Raw genomic sequence first — 23,125 nt, 5'->3', positions numbered from 1 at the left:
AGCAACTGTTGCCTCCGTGTGCGCGGGGCCTTTCTTGTTCGATGTAAAAAAAATCGATAACCAAACGCTCAAATGACAGCTATCATACCCAGCTGATTTTTAGGTTATAGTAACAAATAGAATTTATAGTTTTTACTATTTTAATCCAAGTAAAAACAATTAAATTAATGAACATACATTTTATTTCAACATAAAACATGGCACAGTGCGTACTGTCCAAAGTAAGTAATAAGTTAATTATTTGCACATAAACTCACTCGGTTATACTCCTCCCAAAATATAATACTTATATAAATTAAACATTGCAGTTGGGCAGCCTACGATTAGTCCCTGCCGCGGTTCTCACGCAATGCTCGCGCACAACGACCAGCAAGCACTGGAATCCTAAGTTCAAGAAGCTCCGCCGCGAGAAGTATTTGAAGGTGGAACTGCCGGATTACAATGAGGATACGAACGCGTTACCCAAGGAGAAACTGCGGCAGAAGATGAAGGAGCGCGGGCTGATGCCGCCGCGCCCGTGGATTGAGCGCCCGTTTTATATCTCGGCTACAGGTATATTACTGGCTACATATCACTTAACTCTTCCAGTGGCAGCTACCTAACCAGCTTTTGACTGACTAAATAGTAGGATGGGTCACTCTTGTGTGGAGAAAAAAAAAGTATCATATTTTCATTGGGCACACTTATAAAAACATGCAAACTGATGCAAATAAACAGTATTTCAAATTATTTTGCAATTGGAATTAATCTTCTGCCTCCGGATCCACTTTGAAGTTTTCATATAATTTTTTGTACATTTTGTGTGGTATGCGGAGTATATATGTATGTATTGTCTTTTAATTTAAAATTTTGCTATTAATATATACCATTATTGGCATCGTAATAGCATGCATAAGGTTCAAAGAAAATAAATGAAGAAAAAACCTAAAAAATGTAAACCTTTTTTACACCCTACTCCATACAAAAACTTCAACTGAAATCCGGAGGCAAAAAAATAAACATAAAAATTAAAAAAAAATGTACACTAATTAATTACAAAATGGCACCTTTTTGTGACTGTGCCCCTTAAGAAAATAAAAAAAAGTAAAAATTACCCACCCTACTAAATAGATTGAATTCAGAATTTCATGTTGTCAAAATTGTTTGTAAGTTTAAGTCTGCATCTGTAATGTTGTTAAGCTGGTTTACCAGTGGCTTTAACTCATGAGAATGTTTCTAGTATGGTCTAAATGTGTACCTAGTGATTCCACAAAATGATTTGTTCCCTTGCTCACGACAGGCAGCGTTGGTGCCTGCGACCACCATGTTACCATTAAATAAATATTAAATAATACGTTACACAGAGCAGAGAACCATGACATTCTTCACGAAATATGTAGTGATCACAGAAATTCAAACCCAGGACCAATGACAGGATCACTAATGACACTAATAAATAGGCCAGACCTGTCATAAAATTGTGAGGTTGGCAGGCTCTGTGTTACTGTAGGCAAATATTAAGTTGAACAAATTTGAATCCCTACCTACTATATATTTTCAGGCGGTGCCTTCGAGCCCTATGTGCCCCCAGAAGGCGATGGCAAAGCTTCCCTCGCATCAACTACCCGCGTCAAACAAGCTGCCGAACTCCTCGAGAAAAAATCCAAATCCATGATGGCCATCCGCAAAATAAAGTCCTTCGAAGAAGATTTCGACTCCAAAATCTTCTGTCAACAAGCACAGGATATTTACATCAAAGCGCATGAAGCTCTAGCTAACAACGATAAAAGCGCTTTGCAAGTATATGTTACGGAGAAGGCTTATGCGGAGTTCAGGCATAATTCGCATTTGAAGACGATTCGGTGGAAGTTCTTGCAGTCTTTAGAGCCACCGAGGGTGTGCCATGCGAGGTGTACTGATGTGGTCAGCAAGGAGAACATATTTGGACAGGTAAACTTCCTTTTTAGGGTTCCGTAGTCAACTAGGAACCCTTATAGTTTCGCCATGTCTGTCTGTCCGTCCGTCCGTCCGTCCGTCCGCGGATAATCTCAGTAACCGTTAGCACTAGAAAGCTGAAATTTGGTACCAATATGTATATCAGTCACGCCGACAAAGTGCAAAAATAAAAAATGGAAAAAAATGTTTTATTAGGGTACCCCCCTTACATGTAAAGTGGGGGCTGAATTTTTTTTTTCATTCCAACCCTAACGTGTGATATATTGTTGGATAGGTATTTAAAAATGAATAAGGGTTTGCTAAGATCGTTTTTTGATAATATTTATATTTTCGGAAATAATCGCTCCTAAAGGAAAAAAAAGGTGCGTCCCCCCCCTCTAACTTTTGAACCATATGTTTAAAAAATATGAAAAAAATGACAAAAGTAGAACTTTATAAAGACTTTCTAGGAAAATTGTTTTGAACTTGATCGGTTCAGTAGTTTTTGAGAAAAATACGGAAAACTACGGAACCCTACACTGAGCGTGGCCCGACACGCTCTTGGCCGGTTTTTTGTCCATCTATAACCTCTTGTTTGTTGTAGTAATACTAGTACAAATTGCCTCCAAGGAATTTCTCCTATTTGAGAAGGAGACGTCATTTTTTCGTTTTGTATGTAAATCAATTAGTTTTTAATATTATAGTTTTGACTGTTTCCGGCAGACATCGTAAAAATGTTTTTCACCAAAACTGACTAGTATGACTGAGGCGCGTAAAGTAAAGCAAAACACTTAGTTCTTAGGGCCCCCTCACTATAATATGGTGTATTTCTCTATTTCTATTTGGAGTATTTTTGACGACCGGTCTGGCTCAGTCGGTAGTGACCCTGCCTGCTGGTCCGCGGTCCTGGGTTCGAATCCCAGTAAGGGCATTTATTTGTGTGATGAGCACAGATATTTGTTCCTGAGACATGGATGTTTTCTATGTATATACGTATGTATTTATCTATTTAAGTATGTATATCGTCGCTTAGCACTCATAGTACAAGCTTTGCTTAGTTTGGGGCTAAGTTGATCTGTGTAAGGTGTCCCCAATATTTATTTATTTATTTATTTTTAGTACTTATCCCTTCCAGGTGACAGTCCGCTTCCACACCCAGCAACAGCTCGCCGTGTACGACCGGTTCGGTCGTCTGTTACACGGGAGCGAGATCCTCGCCAAGGACGTTCTCGAGTATATCGTGTTCGAGAAACATCTCTCCAATATGTACGGCACTTGGAGGATTCACCACAAGATTATACCTGATTGGACCCCGCCTAAGGAACCTTCGAAACTTACTAGGGTTTTGGCGGACAAAATTGCATCTTTGCCAGCACCGCCAGCGGAAACCAATGAAAGTGAGACAGCGGTCGTAGCGAATAAGTGATTTATATTCAATAAATAATTGTTAGATTACTTTGTTTTTTCTTTCTCTGGTTTTTCCAAGCTGGCAAACTACTTGTAGACATAGTTGGCTAGTTAGAAACCTGGAAGTAGTGGCTTGTCTATGGTTTAACATCGTGTTCGAGAAACATCTCCAATATGTACGGCAAATGGAGGATTCACCACAAGATTGGACACCGCCGAAAGAGCCTTCGATGCTTAGTAGGGTTTTAAAGAAGAAGACTGCCCAGTTGTACAATGTTAATAGTATTAATTTTATGACTAGTGCACTAAGGTAGGAAATCAAACAGTCATTCGATTTCTTCACTAGAATCAAAAATAAAACAACATATTTTAATAACACTATTTTATTGCATATACTCTCCGAGCATAAATCGTTTGCTTTACAATATTTTTAATAATAAATTACTATTGACTAATTTAACACAAAATTCGACGATTCAAATGCTATAGCTACACATGGGGGTGCTGTTTAAAATTTTGTGTATGTCATGAATCTAAGTCAAATACAACCTTTTAACCACTGTTCGCAAGAATTATGCAAAATGATGACCCAAGTTCTTTAGATTTATTAAAAACTATTTTGGGACAGGTACTGATATGAATGTATACAAAACTATACTCTGTACTTTTAGGTATTTAAAAAAAGTAAAAAAAAACAATTTTGTACATTTGCGGGTAGTTACAACATTAGTTACTTAACCAACCAATTAAAAAAAAACCAAGCAGATCCGTCACTGAGCGATCTATTTTTAACTTCCTTATTTGGTCGTGTAATCTTTTTTACCCTCAACTGCTTTAAGGAGCCTTTTGAGGTTAGATTTGCTTTACATTTTTTTAAATACCTAAAGATACAGACTACACTATTTATTACCAGATCTTACAATTACGCTCTATAATATTAGGGTCCGCTCCACAATTCAATAAAAGTAATGTTAGTGCAGTCTTATGTCTATGGAAGGCACCAAATATTAGTATCTATTAAGTAACTATATATTTACAACTATAATACTTTTTTGTACAATATGATCCCTCTTGTGGACGAAGGTAAACGAGATATTTATACATACATATGATTAAATCATTCAAAAATGGAATGATTTCAGTTTCATGGCATGCATTTGTACGCTTGTGCATATTAGGAATATTTTAATTGTACAATATATTATTTATATGATAACATTCATCATTTATACGACTGTGTATTGGTATTGAAATATGGACAGGTCAATGTTACATATTTGTAACTAATACAACATAATAGTAATCAGTGTTTTTTGTGTCTAAAAATACAAGTGTCAGAATTGTGAATGTTACTACAAGTGCAATAATTAAAGGACATAGTTTAAATGTTCCATGTTTACTCTCGAATTATTGCTAGGCATAATTATGAAAATCAAATTAAGCGTAATTTTGACATGTGATTAACTTTAAACTCACTCTCAGTTGAAGCGTTTGCTCTCTATAGATAACACTTAAAGATCTTTATTACAATCCTCAAGTCTTTACACCCGCAAACATAGCCTTTCTTTCTTATTAAAGTAACTTGCACTTCAATATTTTTGTTGAAATAATTCAACAAGTCTTGCCGACTAGGCGACCCACAATTTTGCGATTTGCCATCATAACTTATATTGAAGAATCACTACACTTTATTGTAACTAGGTACAATAAATCTTCAACAGTTTCGCACTGAGGCGATCCGCAACAGGGGTTTGACGCTATGACTTCTGATTGAAGAGAACGCCATCTTTAATTTGGGACTGGACATGTCCATCGTTCCTGCAATGAAGAGAAAATTAAGATTAGTTTGAGTTTTTTAAAGACAATGTAAGAGATTGAGGTGCTGCGAATTAAAGTACATAGGGTTTGAAATGGGAAGTGTGTTATTTTATGAAATCATTTTTTTAACAAAAAAATAGGTTATAATTTGGACAGTTGTTTCAGAATAAGGGCTTCCCCAATCCCCAAACCTACCGACGAGGAATCGGCTTTCGTCGACTAAAAATAGCGATTTTTGGTATTCCGATGGCCGATTCCGCGTAGGTTTGGCACTGCCGTTCGCGATGCCGGTCCTTTGACTTACGGCTTCCGCACAAAATATCGCCATTTAGGGGAGCCGTGCATCGCGAGTGGTAATCGCAGTGGCATGAGAAGTATCAAGTTTACACACTCGTCCTGTCCATTTCTTAGCCCACTGTAGCTCACTTCGGCTGAATGTATGCGGTATTAGCTGTGGCGGATAATAATACTGTACCTCAGAGCGCTCGGCTCCAAAACGTTGAGGGTTCATACGAGTGTGGGCGCGGCGGGGCGCGCGGAAGGTTTAGGAGGCAGCGGCGGCGGCTCGCGCGGCGCGCCCGGCGCTGCGCCCGCGCTCGCGCTCGCGCCGCTCCCGCTGTGGAGTCGCAGGCGTTGCGCCGCTTGCAGGTTGTTTAGGAAATCTGGAACGGGATGATGTCGCTATAGAAAGATATTAGGAGTCTACGCATGTTTGTGATTTCGAATTTAACACCCAAACTAGTATTAAACTGACAGATTGCATTAAAATAAATGTATCAGAACGTATCAGAATCAGGGCCATTTTTTTTTTCAAAGTTTTTTTCTCCTATCAGGATCTAAGGAGCTCGCGATTCTGAGTGGAAACCACATAAAAATTTCCAAATTGAACTGAGTGACTGATTCTGAGTATTAATAGCGTAAAAAATACCCATGTTACAAAAAAAATGGGGTCGGACAACTTTGAAAAAAATGGCCCATCTACTTGTATATGAGTTATAAAACATACCATTAAAAAATTGTTACAAGTCCAACGAGCGCAATCATCGGCCAACTCGAACTCCATCGAGATGCAGGCCAAATACACCATTGAACAAAGACGAAAGAAGGAAATAGATGCAGTATTCAGTAAGGATGTGGACATACCGGGCGGATGGTGCTGCAGCAGCGGCGGCCCGGCGCGCAGCGCCGCGCGCACGCGCGCTCCGCCCCCGCCCCGCCCCCGCTGCCTGCAGCGCCGCTCTGCAACAACACAACACATCATATTATATACTCGAAATTCTACATAAATTCATAATTTCACACTTATACATTCCCAAAAGGCAGACCACCAGACTAGAAATTAACGGACAAATAAAAACCGAAATTGTGATATTACCGTCTCACTTACGGCCTGCCAAAAAAAAGTAAAAAATGATAGGGGCGCCACCGTCTACGTCAACCGTTTTACATGTGGCGACTATTTTAACATTTTTCTACGACAACAGTTAAGTGTTGCTATGATAAAAAATACCCTTTCTACTCTTTTTTGCCAAGCTTTAAACGCATCGTAGTGAAAAATACGTTTTGGAACATGTTCTTTTAATCCATACTAATATTATAAATGGAAAAGTGTGTGCATCTGTTTGCTTGTCCGTCTTTCACGGCAAAACGGAGCGACGAATTGACGTGATTTTTGGTGGAAATAGTTAAAGAGATGGAGAGTGACATAGGCTACTTTTTGTCTCTTTCTAACGTGAGTGTAGCCGCGGGCAAAAGCTAGTGGTGATATAAAGGGAACCTGAAAACGCCCGTCTACATACCTGTGTATCGGCGTTGTCGTCGTGCAGCCGCAGCGCCATCTCGCTGAGCGAGTCCAACTCATCGTCGGCGCTCAGTTCGCACTCCACCTCCGTCACCTCATCTCCCCCTGGTATTTCTAGTATGAGGAGGCGCGCGCCGTCTAGTTCCTGAAACAAAATAAAACAATATAATAAAACAACGAAAATACACATTACACACAGTCCAGTTTAGAGTAGTCGAACCAACCTAACTTCATTGACAGGGACGCACAGTCACCGGCATAAATAAGTGATGATTTTTTTACCTTGTTGCTTTAAATCGTTTGACCATTTCGTATGACATTTCAGACACTACGTTAAAGTGACAAGGTACAGAAATCATCACTTATATTTATGCCGGTGACCGTACCTACGAAATTAGCAGTCAACATGCAGGTACTCCGCTTCAATGGACATTAAAGCGATAAATGTCTCACTCTGCTTTTCTACTTAATGGATACATGGACAAGGATCCATTTTAAATTGGTCGCGCTCACATTATACAATGCGAAGCTGAAGGCGCCGTCAGGAAGGGCCGTTGCCGGTCACAGCATGGATCTACACCCTGTTTTTATTGAATTCCGTTAACTTTAAGGGAGGTTCTTTAGATCAAATACAATTAATTTCTCTAAGAAACTAGCGTCTTAACTCTTACGGTTATCGAGTTATTAAAAAATAAAGATAATTACAGCACACATGTGTGACAGCCTGTACCACTTCCTAATGTTATCTCTCTTTATCTTTAATTAAGTATAAAAATGTTGAAAAAAAACTTTTGGCGAATTTAACTAAAACTGATATACAGGGTGGTTCTTGATAACGAACCTAACGACGTGTCGAATTTAACGGAAAACAAAAAAAAACACGGTGTATAGGAGCTATATTATACAATTTTATCCCAATACTAACCTGTACAGGTGTATCCAGAGGTAAAGGCGCAGCATCCCTCAACAGTCTATACCGGGACGCCCTAGGTAGGTATCTCCTCAGCACGGGCTTCAACACGTGCGCCGCTCGTCGTTGAGGCCGACAACGGACGGCGACGACCTTCCCCGCGACCTCGACGCGGACGACGCAGCGACGCTCGACGACGGCCTCGCGCCCGCTCAGGACCGTGGACGGTTGGGATGGGTCGATGGTGGAACATTCACCCTGGGGACAGATATACTTCATTTAGTATTAGAGAAATAGCGGTATATCGATCTATTTATCAAGTTGGGCAGTGTTGAAAATTGTTTGAGCTTTTTTTATATCAATTTGATGTTTGTTTGCTAAAAAATGGACACGCAATTACTAAGATTGGATTGAGGGATATGAATTGTAGGGAAGGACTTTTTTCTTCATATTTAACAGTGGTTTCCGTACACTAGTGGTAACGAATCAAATCTTCAAGAAAAGAGCGTACACCCATCTTAAAGGCCGGCAACGCACCTCCAACACCTCTGGTGTTTCGGGTGTCCATGGGCGGCGGTGATCGCTTACCATCAGGCGACCTGTCTGCTCGTTTGCCTACTATCCCATAAAAAAAAATCGATGCCTCATAGGTGAGTTCAACTGTGTAACTAATCCCCTTAAATCTGGGCGCAAGACAATCTATAAAGCATGTAAGTAAAATAGATGAAAGCGACTAAACGGAATTGTTGCCCGTGCTAAAGATTTGAGAAGATACAGCCTCAGTGTAGGTATATAAAGTATGAAAAACCTTCCTTTGTTCTTTCTAGTCCACCGACTCAAATATTAACATTCTTAAGTAAAGTTCTATTCACACGCTCCACTGCGCCATTATGATGAGGTAACAAAACCCAAATGACCTCAAAGTCATTATTATTATTACATCTGAATTGTGTTCAGATTTAACATTTTCTATGTACATTGTACAAAAAAATATTTATAGAAGTGTGTCAACTTAAAGTCATCTAAATTTAAATTAAGATTAAGGTGCAATAAACTCATGTTTGGATATTAATTAACTTACTTTCATATGAATAGTTATTAGCAAGACAAGATTGTTTGCGAATGAGGTACGTTTCTCTATGTGACGACAGTTAAGCCGCTGCATTCTCTCGACCCGTCGTTGCACGGTCAACATCACATACTTCGATGGTGTCCCGTCGGCGATGCAGCAGAGGAACATCTTGGATAGTACCAGTTACTTGTTCATCTCTCACGATGACGTCATAGTTGGGACATGGCAGGTTGAGTCTCTGCAGAAGCCGTTCGACCAATCGTCGCACGGTCAACGACGTGTCCACTCCAACAACCGACAGAGCAACATGTTGAATAGTACTAGTTACCTGATCGTCTCTCACGATGACGTCATAGTTCGGACAAGGCAGGTTGAGTCTCTGCAGAAGCCGTTCGACCAATCGTCGCACGGTCAACGACGTGTCCACTCCAACAACCGACAGAGCAACATGTTGAATAGTACTAGTTACCTGATCGTCTCTCACGATGACGTCATAGTTCGGACAAGGCAGGTTGAGTCTCTGCAGCAGCCGTTCGACCAATCGTCGCACGGTCAACGACGCGTCCACTCCCACGACCGACGACGCGCCGTCGGGCAATACGACGCGACAGAGCGAGCATTGGCCCGACATGTTGGATTTTACGAGCTGGAAATAAAGACAAAACTTGTAAAGATTTGACAAAACGCCATTTTCCATTAAATAAAGCCTCTAACTTACGCGTTTCCGAGTTAGCTAATGAGACATGTACCTACTCGTAGTTATCTCAGACTCTGAATTAATGGTGTATACAGTAAACCTAATTTCTACTGTTCTATAATGTTGATATAACACAACATAAAATCCCTGACTACACGTCAACAAAAAAACTTGTACTATACAATACTGGAAAATTAGGCAATTAAAGCAGAAAAAAAAACGCAAGTATGTAAATTCCTAAATCAAACAATGCCCCATGAAAACGTAAAAACCAGAACGAATAAAACTCTAATAAAACTACGCTAACCAAATCTATAAATATAAGGTAAATGGTAAAAATAAATAGTGTTATTTATGAATCTTGTCACAAGAGATTACGGTTCATTGTTGTAGATGTAGACAATGGGTTGATAAGGTGGGATGATGTAAGGTGCACGCACAAAAACTGATTGTCATTATGATAGGCCTTTTAGGCTGTGAGCTGTGAGCGTACTACGCCTCAGGGGTGGCAGTCATGTGATAATTGGTACTAATCAAAATATTTGTGTAAAGTGGAAAGTTCGAAACATATTTTTGTTTAATGTAAGTTGTTGTTATTATAAAAGAATATAAGAGATACAATAATAGCCAAGGGCTGCAGTGTTTGTTCTGAATTGATTATTTATTGATTTGTCTATTTTTTAACCCCCGACGCAAAAACGACGGGGTGTTATTAATAAGTTTGACGTGTCTGTCTGTCTGTCTGTCTGTCTGTCTGTTTGTCTGTGTGTGTGTCTGTCTGTGGCACCGTAGCTCCCGAACGGGTGAACCGATTTCGATTTCGTTTTTTTTGTTTGAAAGCTGAGTTAGTCGGGAGTGTTCTTAGCCATGTTCATGAAAATCGGTCCACTGTGTCGCGGTCGGGGGTTTTTTCAAAATTTTAATTTTGTGGTTATTGACAGATAAATAAGAATGGGGCTTTGATTTGGAATGCTTATTTGAAGGCTAGTTTAGTTTTATATAGTACCAACATTAAAACAAACAAATATGTCAGGAAAATTAATGAACATCGCAATGCTAACCACGTACATTTATAATAATAAGGCATAGTATTCTTCAGTTCAGTACCCGTATTCTAGATACACCTATTTATAGAGTTATTGTCCTTATACAAATCTAATTTTAGCTCTCAATAATCCTACTCTGTTTGCATTAGTATATTCCGCGAGGCGTTTTCATCTTGTTCTATATTTAGTTGAATAAGTATATGCGCGGAAACGTGGCTACGCAAATATTTGTGTAAGTTATCGTGATTTTCCACGGCTGTTTGATGTTAGTATTTAGCTCGTGTTCATTGATTTCGCAATAATTATTATAATTAGACAATGAGCTGTGATGTCAAGTTGTTTATTTAGATTTGTTGGTAAATAAAAGAACAGATGAATGGTGTAAAGTTTACGGCAGTAACTCAAATTAGATCGACTCTTTTCTCATAAGTAACAACACGGTATATAGGTCGTAATTCTCTTAGTTTGCAATAGAATTAAGCTGGACGAGTTGAGAAACTACTAATAGTCAATTATTATACATATTTTATGATTATTAATATTTATTATAAAAAAAACCCCACCAAAAATTATATTTTACAACTTGGATGTACACAAACGGTTTTTTTTTACTGTACGAGCCCACATTATGCATAGCCTACATTTAAAACATTTGAATATTTCTATCGACAAATATTATTTTATGATACAGGGGAAGCAGTCATCGCCGCCCATAGACATAAGCAACATCAGGGGAGCCACTAATGCGTTGCCAACCTTTCAGAAATAATTATTTTTTACGGTATATTATGGAGACAAAAAGTCGACTTACATCAGTGATAGGCGCCTCCGGCGCGCGGTCCCTGGAGCCAGCGCGGAGCCGCCAGGGCAGGATGGAGCCCCCGCTGCGCCGGCGCTCCGAGGCGTTGGAGGCGGACTTCTTCAGCTGTTCAACGTCAAAACACTGTCAACGGACGGTTATTATACGGTCGGCTGGGCGATGGAAGGGACAGGTGCAGGTTGAGGCCATTGGCTGTCCCGTACAAACGATTTTTTTTTGCGATTTTTTTTCAGCGAAGATTTTTGAAGTGAAACTTCCAATGCGATTTCAACGCGCTAAACGTTTAACGCTCAGTTTAGTCAACTTGAATTCTGACAAAATGCTAGACTGATGCCAGGAATCTGCCAAAAATATGCCAATTTTTGAAGTGAACCTTGTTCATATTTCATGAGTTTATTTTTGTTTTTTAAATAATTTCAGCAATTAGCAAAGTATTCAAAACTGTAAAAACATGGAAGTAACTAAACGCAAAAACGTGACAGTCAAACAGAATGTTTTTAAGGTTATGTTAGGAAGTTTCACTTCGACTCCGCGCACAATTTTTTGCACAAATGCACATTGCCTTAGATAAAAATCCTACACCAGCCATTTTGCAGAAACTTCGCGTTTGTACGGGACAACGGTGTCTACCGTTCATAGAATGCAGGTGAGGGTGATGGTGAGTGATTTGGTGTTTGGTTCGGATTCGCAAGTGTGACTAAGTGGATACAGTTTATAAAGGGACATAGCACAAGGTGAAAGTAATCTGATTATTTGTGCTATATTATTACAAATTTTACCAATTAATTCCAAGGGTAGATTTGAAAAAAAATAAGATAAAGATTTCGCTTTATGTGACTTAATTGCGTTACATACTATTAAAGTTACCACATAAATTTCCAAAAATGTTATTTAAATAGTAGGATGTTACAATTTTGGTGCCTCACACTAACATTCTGGTAGCTTAGCACCTCGTATACATATTCATTCGGTCGTAGATCATCCTGAATGTTCTAGACATACCAAGCTAAGTTCGTAGCGATTTGACGACCACTTGAAGTGTTATTTTAAACATTAAATTTTAATTTCATTGGATTTAACCCTTGAACAGGTGGGGACAGGGTCGGATCTAGGTGGGGCCCTTGCCCCGGGCGCCAAGTCCAAAAGGGGCGCCAAATTAGAACTTCGTCAAGTCCATTTGTTTTTTTTAATGTCTGCTCAAAAAGTCTAGATCCGGTACTGGGTGGGGCTAACAAAATCGCTGCCAACGTAGCTTGGTAGAACTCCTAAAATTAACTATAGACATTAAAAAAGACCCTCACCTTGGTAGGGGTGGGGGGGTCAGGCTGCGTGGCTCTTGGCGCGTACGGCGCAGGCAGGCCGCGCAGGTCGGCGCGCGCGCACTCGGCGTGCACGCCGGACCGCAGGAAGCGCGGGTATGAGTCGAACTTCATCACGTTGAAGATCTGCTTTTGGGCCTGGCGGAAGAAGAATTGGGTTAGTTTTGGATTACAATTTTACAAAATAGACACTTTTTAATATATAATATCATAGTTATTGTGATAAAGGAGATGGTGTTTAATAGTATGAGCAGAAAGATGCAAGGTTTAGGACAGCTGCTTATTTCTTTTTTTTTTACTAAATACAAAATAAAACCGCCTTCAAAAATAAGCGCGTTACAAAACACGGAGAAACTAAAAAGCCAAAAATAATAAACCTTTCAATTCAGATTTCTTATCGTATTGCAATAAGCTAAACATCCAAATTATAAACAAATCAATTATTTTTGTAGTCGGTACCAGACCTGTTCGTCGCCTTGCTATTGCCTGTTTGCCCCACCCAACCATACACAGGCTGGTACCGACTCCAAAAATAATTGATTTGTTTATAATTTGGATGTTTAGCTTATTGCAATACGATAAGAAATCTGAATTGAAAGGTTTATTATTTTTGGCTTTTTAGTTTCTCCGTGTTTTGTAACGCGCTTATTTTTGAAGGCGGTTTTATTTTTTGTTAAAAAGTTTATTTATTTGTTGATTTTTAGTGGTTCCTAGTGATATTATATGTATCAGTCCGAATACATGTACAGTAGTGAAAGAATTATCCTTTAACTCCTAACCATTGAGGAGTTGACCTTCCATCATCAGCTCAGTTGATTTTTAGTGGTTCCTAGTGATATTATATGTATCAGTCCGAATACATATACAGTAGTGAAAGAATTATCCTTAAACTCCTAACCATTGAGGAGTTGACCTTCCATCATCAGCTCAGCCACATAAAATTATTACCATCAGACGTAAATACTGGTGTACCTTTGAAAAATAGACTAAAAACATTACATGTGCCTATAACATTTGAAGAGTTCCCTCGATTTCTCCAGGATCCCATCATCAGACCCTGACTTGGTGCCAATGGGACCATCTCGGGGTTATACCGGTTCGATCAAAAAAAAATTTTTGAAAATCGGTCCACGATTCTCGGAGATATCGAGTAACATACATACAAAAAAAAAATAAAAAAAAAAATAAAAAAAAAAACATTCAGTCGAATTGAGAACCTCCTCCTTTTTTGAAGTCGGTTAAAAACACTATTAATTAGCTATCTCTGCAAATTTCTGAAGTCGAACTATGTGGTCAGTCAAATCAGCTATATGGACATGCTATGGGGCAACCAGCTGCACCAGATCTCTTACGACAAATTCCACAAGATACAGTTTCTGTTGAAACAGGTCCAGAGGGGCTGGTGTCAGGTGCATCCTCAATTCAGTGGCTCTTCGTGCAGTAGCGTCCACGTTGACAGTCTCTGGCGCCTGGTCGCTGATGCCGTGACCAAATCTCTTATCTCAGTACATACCTGTTGAAACAGGTCCTGAGGGGCTGGTGTCTGGTGCATCCTTAATTCAGTGGCTCTTCGAGCAGCAGCGTCCACGTTGACAGGTTCAGGGGCTTTGTCACCGAGATGTCGCGACCAGATTTCTTGGGCGAGCGCCGCTCGACCGGACTCAGGGGCGGCGGCGTATTGCTCACAGGACCACCAGAATCTGGGGAACGATAATCATTTCATTAATAACGCAGGATATGAAAATGTTCTATGGTTAAAGACTGAGGCGATGGCGTAGCGTTAAATCAAGTCATGGGCGAAGTCGCATTTGCGAGACCCTTCTCTTTGAAAGTATATTCCTATATAAATAAGGATCCCTTGAATTTGTGGGCTGTGGAGTGGACGAGACGCCGTTAACGTCCTCTACACATAAGAAGACAAATAGCAGAATGTGGTTGGAACCAATTATATGGGACAAAGAACTAGTTGTGTTGTTGAAATTCGCTTGTAGAGCTTGAAAATCTTGAAATGTCGGACTGACGAACTGGATTTTTAGGAGTAATTTGATTTAGTATCTAGGATGATTTAAGAGGTTTATTGGGCAGAATTTTACACATGCTACAGATTAACTGATTAATTTTATATACCTGATGTTCTCAGCAGCAAACTCTTTAGACAGGAAGTGTGCGAAAGCGGCAGAACCGGCTGGGTCTGCCAGCAGTTGTTCAAGACCTAAGGACCAGCGCGCCACGCCACCCGCACCAGGGACCGCTGGCGCGGCACCTTCGCTTATTTGCTGCAACAAATACAAGAAATAATAAGTATATAAAAAAAATAAGAACCAGAGCGGACCCGGGAAGTGGAAGCTCTCACTTTCAATTCTTTCAATCTTAAAAATGCTTGACTGAGAAAATCACTCCCTTACCAGACTTTCAAGCAGTTAATTAGAATACTTAAGCTCAAAAATTTGAATCTGTGGTGGTGGTGGATCTGCGTCAGTTATAAGCAGACATCGGCAGGAGAAGCTGCGCAGGATCAGGATAAAGTGGCATGCTCTCGTTTTGGAGGCCAAGATCCGCTTTGGATTGCAGAGACATCTTTTATAATCCACGAAATTATGCACATGGTAAGTGACGTTCAGATCACGGAGTGCAGTAGTTTAACCCTTAAATGCATGACCTTGACAAAGATTTATTCAAATTTGAATTTTGATATGCTGTCATTAGTCAAAAATAGATGATGCATATATACATCACTATGCATTTAAGGGTTAAGGTGGTTCATTTAACAGAATAGCCGGCCTAGTTGAAGTGACGCTATTTCAGGCTTCGTAGCTTATTGTAGTTACCTCTCCCTATCTCTTTTCGGTATATGCGTGACAGAGCCACATACGTTTCTTTCCACATACGTTGGAGCGTGACAACTATCACTTCGGCTGGACCATCTGGACACTGAACTCACCTTAAAAGGTTACGACAAAGAATTCTCATTGTCCAGTGCCCAACAAAGCCTACTTAGTAGCGAAACATGATTTACATTATTCGCTGGACGCCTTTTCATTGTTTCTAATTAAACTGAGCAGTCGCGAACCGAGCCGGACAATAGAGAAGTGTCATAGGTAGCTACGATTCTGTAATTTTATCTATGGCTGTGGATTTAAGAGGGGTAATTGTTCGTAACGTAAAACTCCTGTTAAATGTCAGTCCATACAATACACATAGCTGGCAGAGACTATTTTTTATTGGCAGAGAACTAAGATCCTTAGCGCGTTTTCACATTATCTGTTATGACATAAAAATCAAAGATTTTGATTGGCGGCTTAAATATATGAGATATCGGATCGGATAATGTGTAACCGCCCTTAAGGCGAATAACTTGACTGCGATGCACAATCAAGTAGTAGTTATAAAAGTACTGAACAAACAAATAGCTGCGGCAGCTACGATTTCAACACTTTCAACATTCAACTTTCTTGCGAGTAGCGTCTGACGCGATTGAACTTAAAGAGTCTCAAGACTGAACGATCAACAGACGTGTGGTCGATTGGTGGAGATTCGTCTGCGGATGTATTTGCCGACGTCCACGGACGCATCTGCGGACGTGTAGTGGAGTTTAAGGGATGACCAAATTGACCAACCTTATTGTACATGGCGCGCGGGTCGTGGTGGTGTCTGTAGGAGCTGCCGGCGCCGCTGCCCGTCGTCCAGCGCCGGAACGGAGACGTCTGCTCGCTCTGTTGACAAATCATTACATTATTAATAATCTTAGGACGTATAGCACTAGCACAGACAGTAAATCGAAAACAAAACACAATCAAAATCCTATTCTGAAACTTCAAGTTGGTCTTTCGGCACCCCAGGATCCATTTACGCGGTGAGAGAACTCGTATGCGAGGTTCAGTAAGTATTTGATTGGTGTGCTAAATTGTATGTAACCTGAAGATTCCGCAATGCAACTAAAATCGCGTGCGATTTCGCACGACGTCTAAATGGGCCTGTGACTCCCAGAAGACAGTTGCGTGCTTTCATAATTTAGTAAGGATAGCATGGAAACTTCAAGAAAATACGTCGGAGATGAAGTATGCTAAATTAGTTTATGAAAATTGCAAAGTCATTATGAAATCCATATTGATTCTGGTGATTCTGAATATTCACGAATAGAGAGATAAAGATATCATATTATCATATTATGTACACTGGTTACTTGGATAATAGACCGTGAACACTGCATTGTGCTTGCCGCTTGCTAGATGCAATTGTTCTCATGTAGGTAGGGTATTTTACCCAATGATGAGTCCTAATAATAGGCAACTATTTCGATACCATTTTTGACGTTGCTACTTGCTATTGATCATTTTAAAGAAGGATGCTGCAAATACGTGAGAAATTATACGATATAATATAACTTTTATCATGTCTCTGATATAGCAACTTCTTTCTAGTCTGTTAATGCGTAAAATGCAGAACGGACGCCCGAGTGTAATTTGAAAAACGCCTCCTCAGTACATTTTGTATAGGAAAGACGTAAGACGCGCCGCATGCAGCCGATGGCACGCCGATGCCGCAAACAGTCAAGCGACACGGCGCGGGCGTGGCGCCGCGTCGCTTGAGGCGCGTCTTACGTCTTTGGTATACAAAATGTACTGAGGAGACGTTTTTAGGGTTCCGTAGTCAACTAGGAACCCTTATAGTTTCGCCATGTCTGTCTGTCCGTCCGTCCGTCCGTCCGTCCGTCCGTCCGTCCGTCCGTCCGTCCGTCCGTCCGTCCGTCCGTCCGTCCGTCCGCGGATAATCTCAGTAACCGTAAGCACTAGAAAGCTGAAATTTGGTACCAATATGTATATCAATCACGCCAACAAAGTGCAAAAATAAAAAATGGGAAAAAATGTTTTATTAGGGTACCCTACATGCAAAGTGGGGGCTGATATTTTTTTTCATTCCAACCCCAACGTGTGATATATTTTTGGATAGGTATTTAAAAATGAATAAGGGTTTACTAAAATCATTTTTTGATAATATTAATAGTTTCGGAAATAATCGCTCTTAAAGGAAAAAAAGTGCGTCCCCCCCCCCCCCCTCTAACTTTTGAACCATATGTTTAAAAAATATGAAAAAAATCACCAAAGTAGAACTTTGTAAAGACTTTCTAGGAAAATTGTTTTGAACTTGATAGGTTCAGTAGTTTTTGAGAAAAATACGAAAAACTACGGAACCCTACACTGAGCGTGGCCCGACACGCTCTTGGCCGGTTTTTTAAATTACACGCAGGCGGCGCGACCCGTGCGTCCCTTCTGTGTATTTCACGCCCAAAGGTGTTATAAACACTTCACGTGTAAAATATTCAGGTAGTCCGTTCAGCAATGCGATTTCTCGTTCCACTAAGCCATTTACCTCGATATTTGTGGTTAGAGTACAAAATAAACATATATATTATCCTGTAGTAACATTTTACAGTAAGTGGGCAACCTAACCTACATAATAATTTAACTATCAGTATACGGAATTCTATGGATTTCATTAATGAATAATGATATATGTTTACAGTACACATGGATGGCGCTATATTACCGCACGTGTTAGGTAATGAGCTCAATTCGCAACTATGTCAAAGATTTCAATGGCCATATGTGCTGTAAAACGTTATACGATACATGTGCGAATAAGTAATTCGCAACTCGTGTCGATTTAGAACACTCTGTACGTTCGTGTTTTAATTTAACGCACGTGTATCGTAATGTACTAATTATTTGAATTATAGTACCTATGCGTCATAACTTGTCTATTGCAAGTTCATTGACATATGTATTTTTCCGGCGTTACATTGAATCGCCCAACTCATTTGTCGTTAATCTGTGTTATAATTAACTATATTTAAACTTAACCACAAATCATAAAAACAAACAAAGAAATGAAGCCGGTCATTAAATAGGTAAGCCGCAATTTTTTTTTCATAAGCGCATCCCACATCACACGACACGATTTAAATTTAGAACCAGTTTATAAAATTCAGGTTTCTCAATCTATGTTTAGTCCGTGGAGGGCATTTTCGTTTGACGTGAAATAGTGCGAGGAAAAATGAATTTAGTTTTGTCGATATCTGTCGATGAAATTAAACATATCATACCACAAATAATAAATAAAAATAAATAAATAAATAACATAATAATAGTTATGTTATTGTTAAACATTGTATCTATATACGTTTCAATAAGAATAAACTGAAATAAACGTGTATAAAAACTGAAAATCATTTGCAAGAAATCATCCAACCACGTTAAGCCGCGGAGTAGATGCCTTCTGTAGTGAAAGCCTGAAATATTATAGTTAGACATACATAGGTAAAGCGTGACCAGAAATATTCATATTTTCGACATGCCGCGTGGTCATATACTTAAAAAAGACATATGACAAGTGGGCAATTTTGTAATTTTCAACTTTGTCTATGTGCGATAAAAAATACACAACAATGCTAATTATAAAATACTTTTTCTACTCCCGTGTTGTTATTCGTCATTTACCGTGTCGTGCATAGATTGTTAAAACCCTACATAAAAGATGCCCGCCCCCGGCCGGCGCCCCGCGCACTCACGCATACGATATAGCTCTTACAGCATTGTTAGGTAGCCGTTAAGGGATATAGCGGGCCGCGGGGCGCCGGCCGGGGGCGGGCGGCGGCGCGGGGGAGTGCGGGCGACAGGGTGAGTGCAGAAACATTGCAGAGGACAAGTCAAAATACTTGTAGGAAACAGTGCGAATTTCACGAAAGTTATTCTAGAAAACTATTCAAAAGTATGTGCATGGTCGTAGAAAAAGTATTGTATGCAACGGTGTTTAACTGAGTCAAAAAATACTCGTGGCGTCTTAATAACAATTTTCGGCTTCGCCTCAAATTGTTACCCACGCCACTCGTCTTTTTTGACCTCCTTTAAACGCCTGTTGCATAAAATACTATTTATATTGTTCTCTTATCACAAAGATGGTATTGTAAAGAAAGGGAAATCCAGATGAGTCAACTCGAATATGTTCCGTACGGTTATCAGACCGTGGGAGCCAAGAACCGTGATTTTATTATTTATAAGGCATTTTCGATTTCGTTTTACGTCTCAAAAATACTACGAGAAATCCAACAAGAGTAAATGCAGTTCACATACACACGGATAGAGGGGCCTTAGGTGATGCTATAAGTTTGAATTTTTAGCATTATTTAAGTACTGTGATCTATTAAGGGCAGAGTGCATCAACCACAGTTAACATACACGTCAACGTCACGGAGCATATGGAAATTCCTATTCAAAAAAATTGCGAACGCTAAATTCTGTGATAGACGGTTTGGTGACCTTGAGAATTAACCGGCAGCACTTTCTAGTTATAGCCTTCTGAGCCCCGGAAACAATTGTTTAGTTTTTGAATTTAGTAAAAATAGACTTCAGAATATGTACAAAAATTTGTACATGAGGACTGAGGAGGATAGGATGAGGATTTGCTAGTAAGTATCTTTATAAGAATAACCTGTCAAAGCGTACTTATGGGAAACGACATAGGGGGACTTTTACCGGGAGACGAAACATAGTCACAGTGTGATTTACAAGGGTCGTAAAAGGTCATCAATGATACGTCTGGGAATATCCCAGTACGCGGTCTATTATTACTTATAGTTGTAAGAGTTTTCCTTCTCTATGATAATAAGAGGTGTAAAATAGAATAGGCACCAGGGACTAATTCATAGAATACCAAAGTGTTCAATTTTGATAACTTTAATTGAACTTTTTGCAAATAGATGTAGATTAAGGTCCTGACCGAGTTATTTTTTTTTCTGCTGTACCTTTTATATATCTTGTCTTATCTCTTAGCTGCGGAGACCCTTTCGAATATATTTCGACCCATTGGGACTTGGGACCTTTGCAATTACCCCCTATGAGTCCTAATGACCTTAAAATCTTTATACAACATAATATATAACCGAGGTTTGGACTGTTGGTTTTTAATTTAATAAAAAAATGTATGGTGGATGATGGATACATTTGATGCAGATAACAAGAGCTAGCCGGAACAGATACGAAATACAATTTGTAAGAACTGTGAGTCATCTACATCCTACGGGAACTCATGATATCATTATTATTCATCTCACTTACAAACTTATTAAAATAATTTCTCAATCGCCCACAGGAAGGAAATGACGCTCAGATGATATTTACGCGCCATACCATATAAAAAGGTCCATTTTACAAATATTTGTTTAGCCTTCTTACCTTCAAAGCAAAATCGTTTTGGGAAAATTGGACAGGTGTAAATATTTATATTCTTCTGATTTACCTATACCATTTTGTATTTAATCATAGAGCAAAATAAAGATCTGAATCTGGTGAGTACAACATAATTATCAAGTATATGTAATGTAGGCCTAATTATAAAAGTACAATTAAATTCTAATTAATACCTCGTCAAACGAGTCCTCAGTGTCGTACCACACAACCATTTTCACTATGCACAACCAACAACGATTCAAATGGTCCATAAGAATATTTAATTTTAATTTAAACTATTTTATCACTTTCCCATCACTAACTGAATGAATGATATGATTTGACTCTATAAAATTAAAAAAAAAAGAAAAACCATAAACAAAAACTTTTTAAATCTGTAATGCGATAATGTAGTCCGTTTGGTACTGAAGCAAAATTAAATGTGATTTTTAATAATGAAATAATGTGCTTCGCGCTCGGGGCTTCGGTCCATACTGAGCGTTTAGACGTCAGTCATTATAGTCATCGCCGAGGGACAATACTAAATTATAATAACAATACGCATTGCACGAAAGAGTAGTTTCCGGCGGAGGGCGATTGTTCAGGCCTAAACGAGAATGATAAAGGCTTAATCAAAAAATCTACGGTGACCATTAGTCTCCTCGTATGTTTAAAACAACTGGGCGAATCAACTTTTTGACCGACTCAAATCTGTCCGCACATTCTTAAATTACACCCTTAATTAATGAATTTTATTAGTACTTTTCACTTTATGCTGTATATTAGAACATAACCCTAACTGTTAGATCCAATAAACTAAAACTTTGTTCATTAGTTCATCTTTGAAACAGTTTTATAAGTATAAAAAAACATGTAGATAGTGTTAAATACATAGACAGACCATAACATATTACAGCATTTATCAGTCATGCGGATTCTTTTTTCAGAAGTGCAAGTTCATGGCAGTAATCAATCAGCTATATCAGCATAACAAGTAACAACCATTGACAGAAATTCAAAATATTATACTAAGTTACCTCCTTGAAATACTGATAACACTGATATGTATGTTATTAGAAGATAAACTTTGCAGTTGAATTTATACGTAGGTACATTTAGTATTTTTGTTTCTTTATATCAATAAAGATATATTCCTACTTACAATTACTTGATTCCCATAGAAAATTTATTTTTCGCGCCATTTTTGTGCCATGATTTGGTTGTGCGACTTGTGCGTCTATATTTTATGTTATGTACTTATTTTGATACATATCTATCTATCAGATCCTATCGGTCATTTAAGACAGATAAATTGTGATGTTTAAGGTAAAGGAAAAATACCAAATTAGATTGTACATTTGCATTTTATTATTTAAAGTCGCTACCGCTTGTGGCACAGGCGTCAATGTGGCATACCTCGAACAATCACGGTTGGCGATCGTCCAGTCTGCCATCGGGGTCATGCAACTCGGAAACAGACGAAGTCGGTCAGCAGGTGCTATTAGCGTTTCAGGAATCGAATATGTAAACATGTTTATGGAAATATTCATATTTGTCATAGTTTGTTTTCTCTGTTCTCTGTGGCAGAAATGAAAATGATACATCTTCAATAAAAATATAGGTATAGATGTAGTGAGAAAGATTTTCGTATTCTTACGGAAACGTGCTAACGTGTCATGCTATTTCACTGAGTCTCAGTACAAGGCGTATTGACACTAGCATGACAAATACGAACGTTTTTTGGAAAAATACGAAGGAAAACATATTCGCACTGCATCTGTACAAATTAGTTTACGCATAGACACCTAATTATTAGGTGTGAACTTCTTAATTTAACTGACAGATAAATTCGAACCTACTTTGTATTAGCAGCCCACTGATATAAAAAATAAAGTTCATAAAACTAATTAAAAAAAAAAGAGTCCGCCTCCATATTAGGCAATATCAACGCGGTGTAGGTACTGAGGCCGAATTTTAGGTAAAAAGCCGCCAAATTTCCGAACCCTATCATGAAACATGTACCTATCAATTATCTAAACATACGCTTAATTATTTGTAATCACAATCAGTCCACATTGTTTATTTTCACACACAAA

General features: G+C 39.0%; 2 protein-coding genes across 2 annotated transcripts in view; one reads left to right on the top strand and one right to left on the bottom strand.

The window, feature by feature from the left end:
* The first annotated feature begins 61 nt into the window (after window positions 1–61).
* LOC125225768 (probable 39S ribosomal protein L45, mitochondrial) lies at window positions 62–3,369 on the top strand. The gene is made up of 4 exons (XM_048129617.1): window positions 62–221; window positions 309–552; window positions 1,541–1,929; window positions 3,050–3,369. Exons 1-4 carry the CDS (start codon window positions 198–200, stop codon window positions 3,338–3,340), a joined length of 948 nt encoding a protein of 315 aa, XP_047985574.1. The 5' UTR covers window positions 62–197; the 3' UTR covers window positions 3,341–3,369.
* A 319-nt stretch (window positions 3,370–3,688) lies between these two features.
* The window catches only part of LOC125225943 (regulator of G-protein signaling loco), a 157,286-nt gene continuing 137,849 nt past the window's right edge, over window positions 3,689–23,125 (bottom strand). Inside the window, 11 exon segments of the mRNA XM_048129789.1 lie at window positions 3,689–5,139; window positions 5,615–5,801; window positions 6,283–6,378; window positions 6,939–7,085; window positions 7,866–8,108; window positions 9,392–9,568; window positions 11,477–11,608; window positions 12,787–12,942; window positions 14,318–14,504; window positions 14,932–15,080; window positions 16,422–16,517. Of these exon segments, the coding sequence (XP_047985746.1) occupies window positions 5,793–5,801; window positions 6,283–6,378; window positions 6,939–7,085; window positions 7,866–8,108; window positions 9,392–9,568; window positions 11,477–11,608; window positions 12,787–12,942; window positions 14,318–14,504; window positions 14,932–15,080; window positions 16,422–16,517 (1,392 nt within the window). The 3' untranslated portion in view covers window positions 3,689–5,139; window positions 5,615–5,792.

The sequence above is a fragment of the Leguminivora glycinivorella genome, chromosome 1 (assembly GCF_023078275.1).
Source record: "Leguminivora glycinivorella isolate SPB_JAAS2020 chromosome 1, LegGlyc_1.1, whole genome shotgun sequence".
Taxonomy (NCBI): domain Eukaryota; kingdom Metazoa; phylum Arthropoda; class Insecta; order Lepidoptera; family Tortricidae; genus Leguminivora; species Leguminivora glycinivorella.
Note: the sequence above shows the minus strand (reverse complement) of the source record. Positions and strands in the feature narration are given on the sequence as shown.

Coding starts and splice junctions, on each gene's coding strand:
- LOC125225768 (XM_048129617.1), top strand. CDS start 198: ATGGCACAGTGCGTACTGTCCAAA. Junction 553..1,540: donor GTTTTATATCTCGGCTACAG/GTATATTACTGG, acceptor ATATATTTTCAG/GCGGTGCCTTCGAGCCCTAT. Junction 1,930..3,049: donor AGGAGAACATATTTGGACAG/GTAAACTTCCTT, acceptor TATCCCTTCCAG/GTGACAGTCCGCTTCCACAC.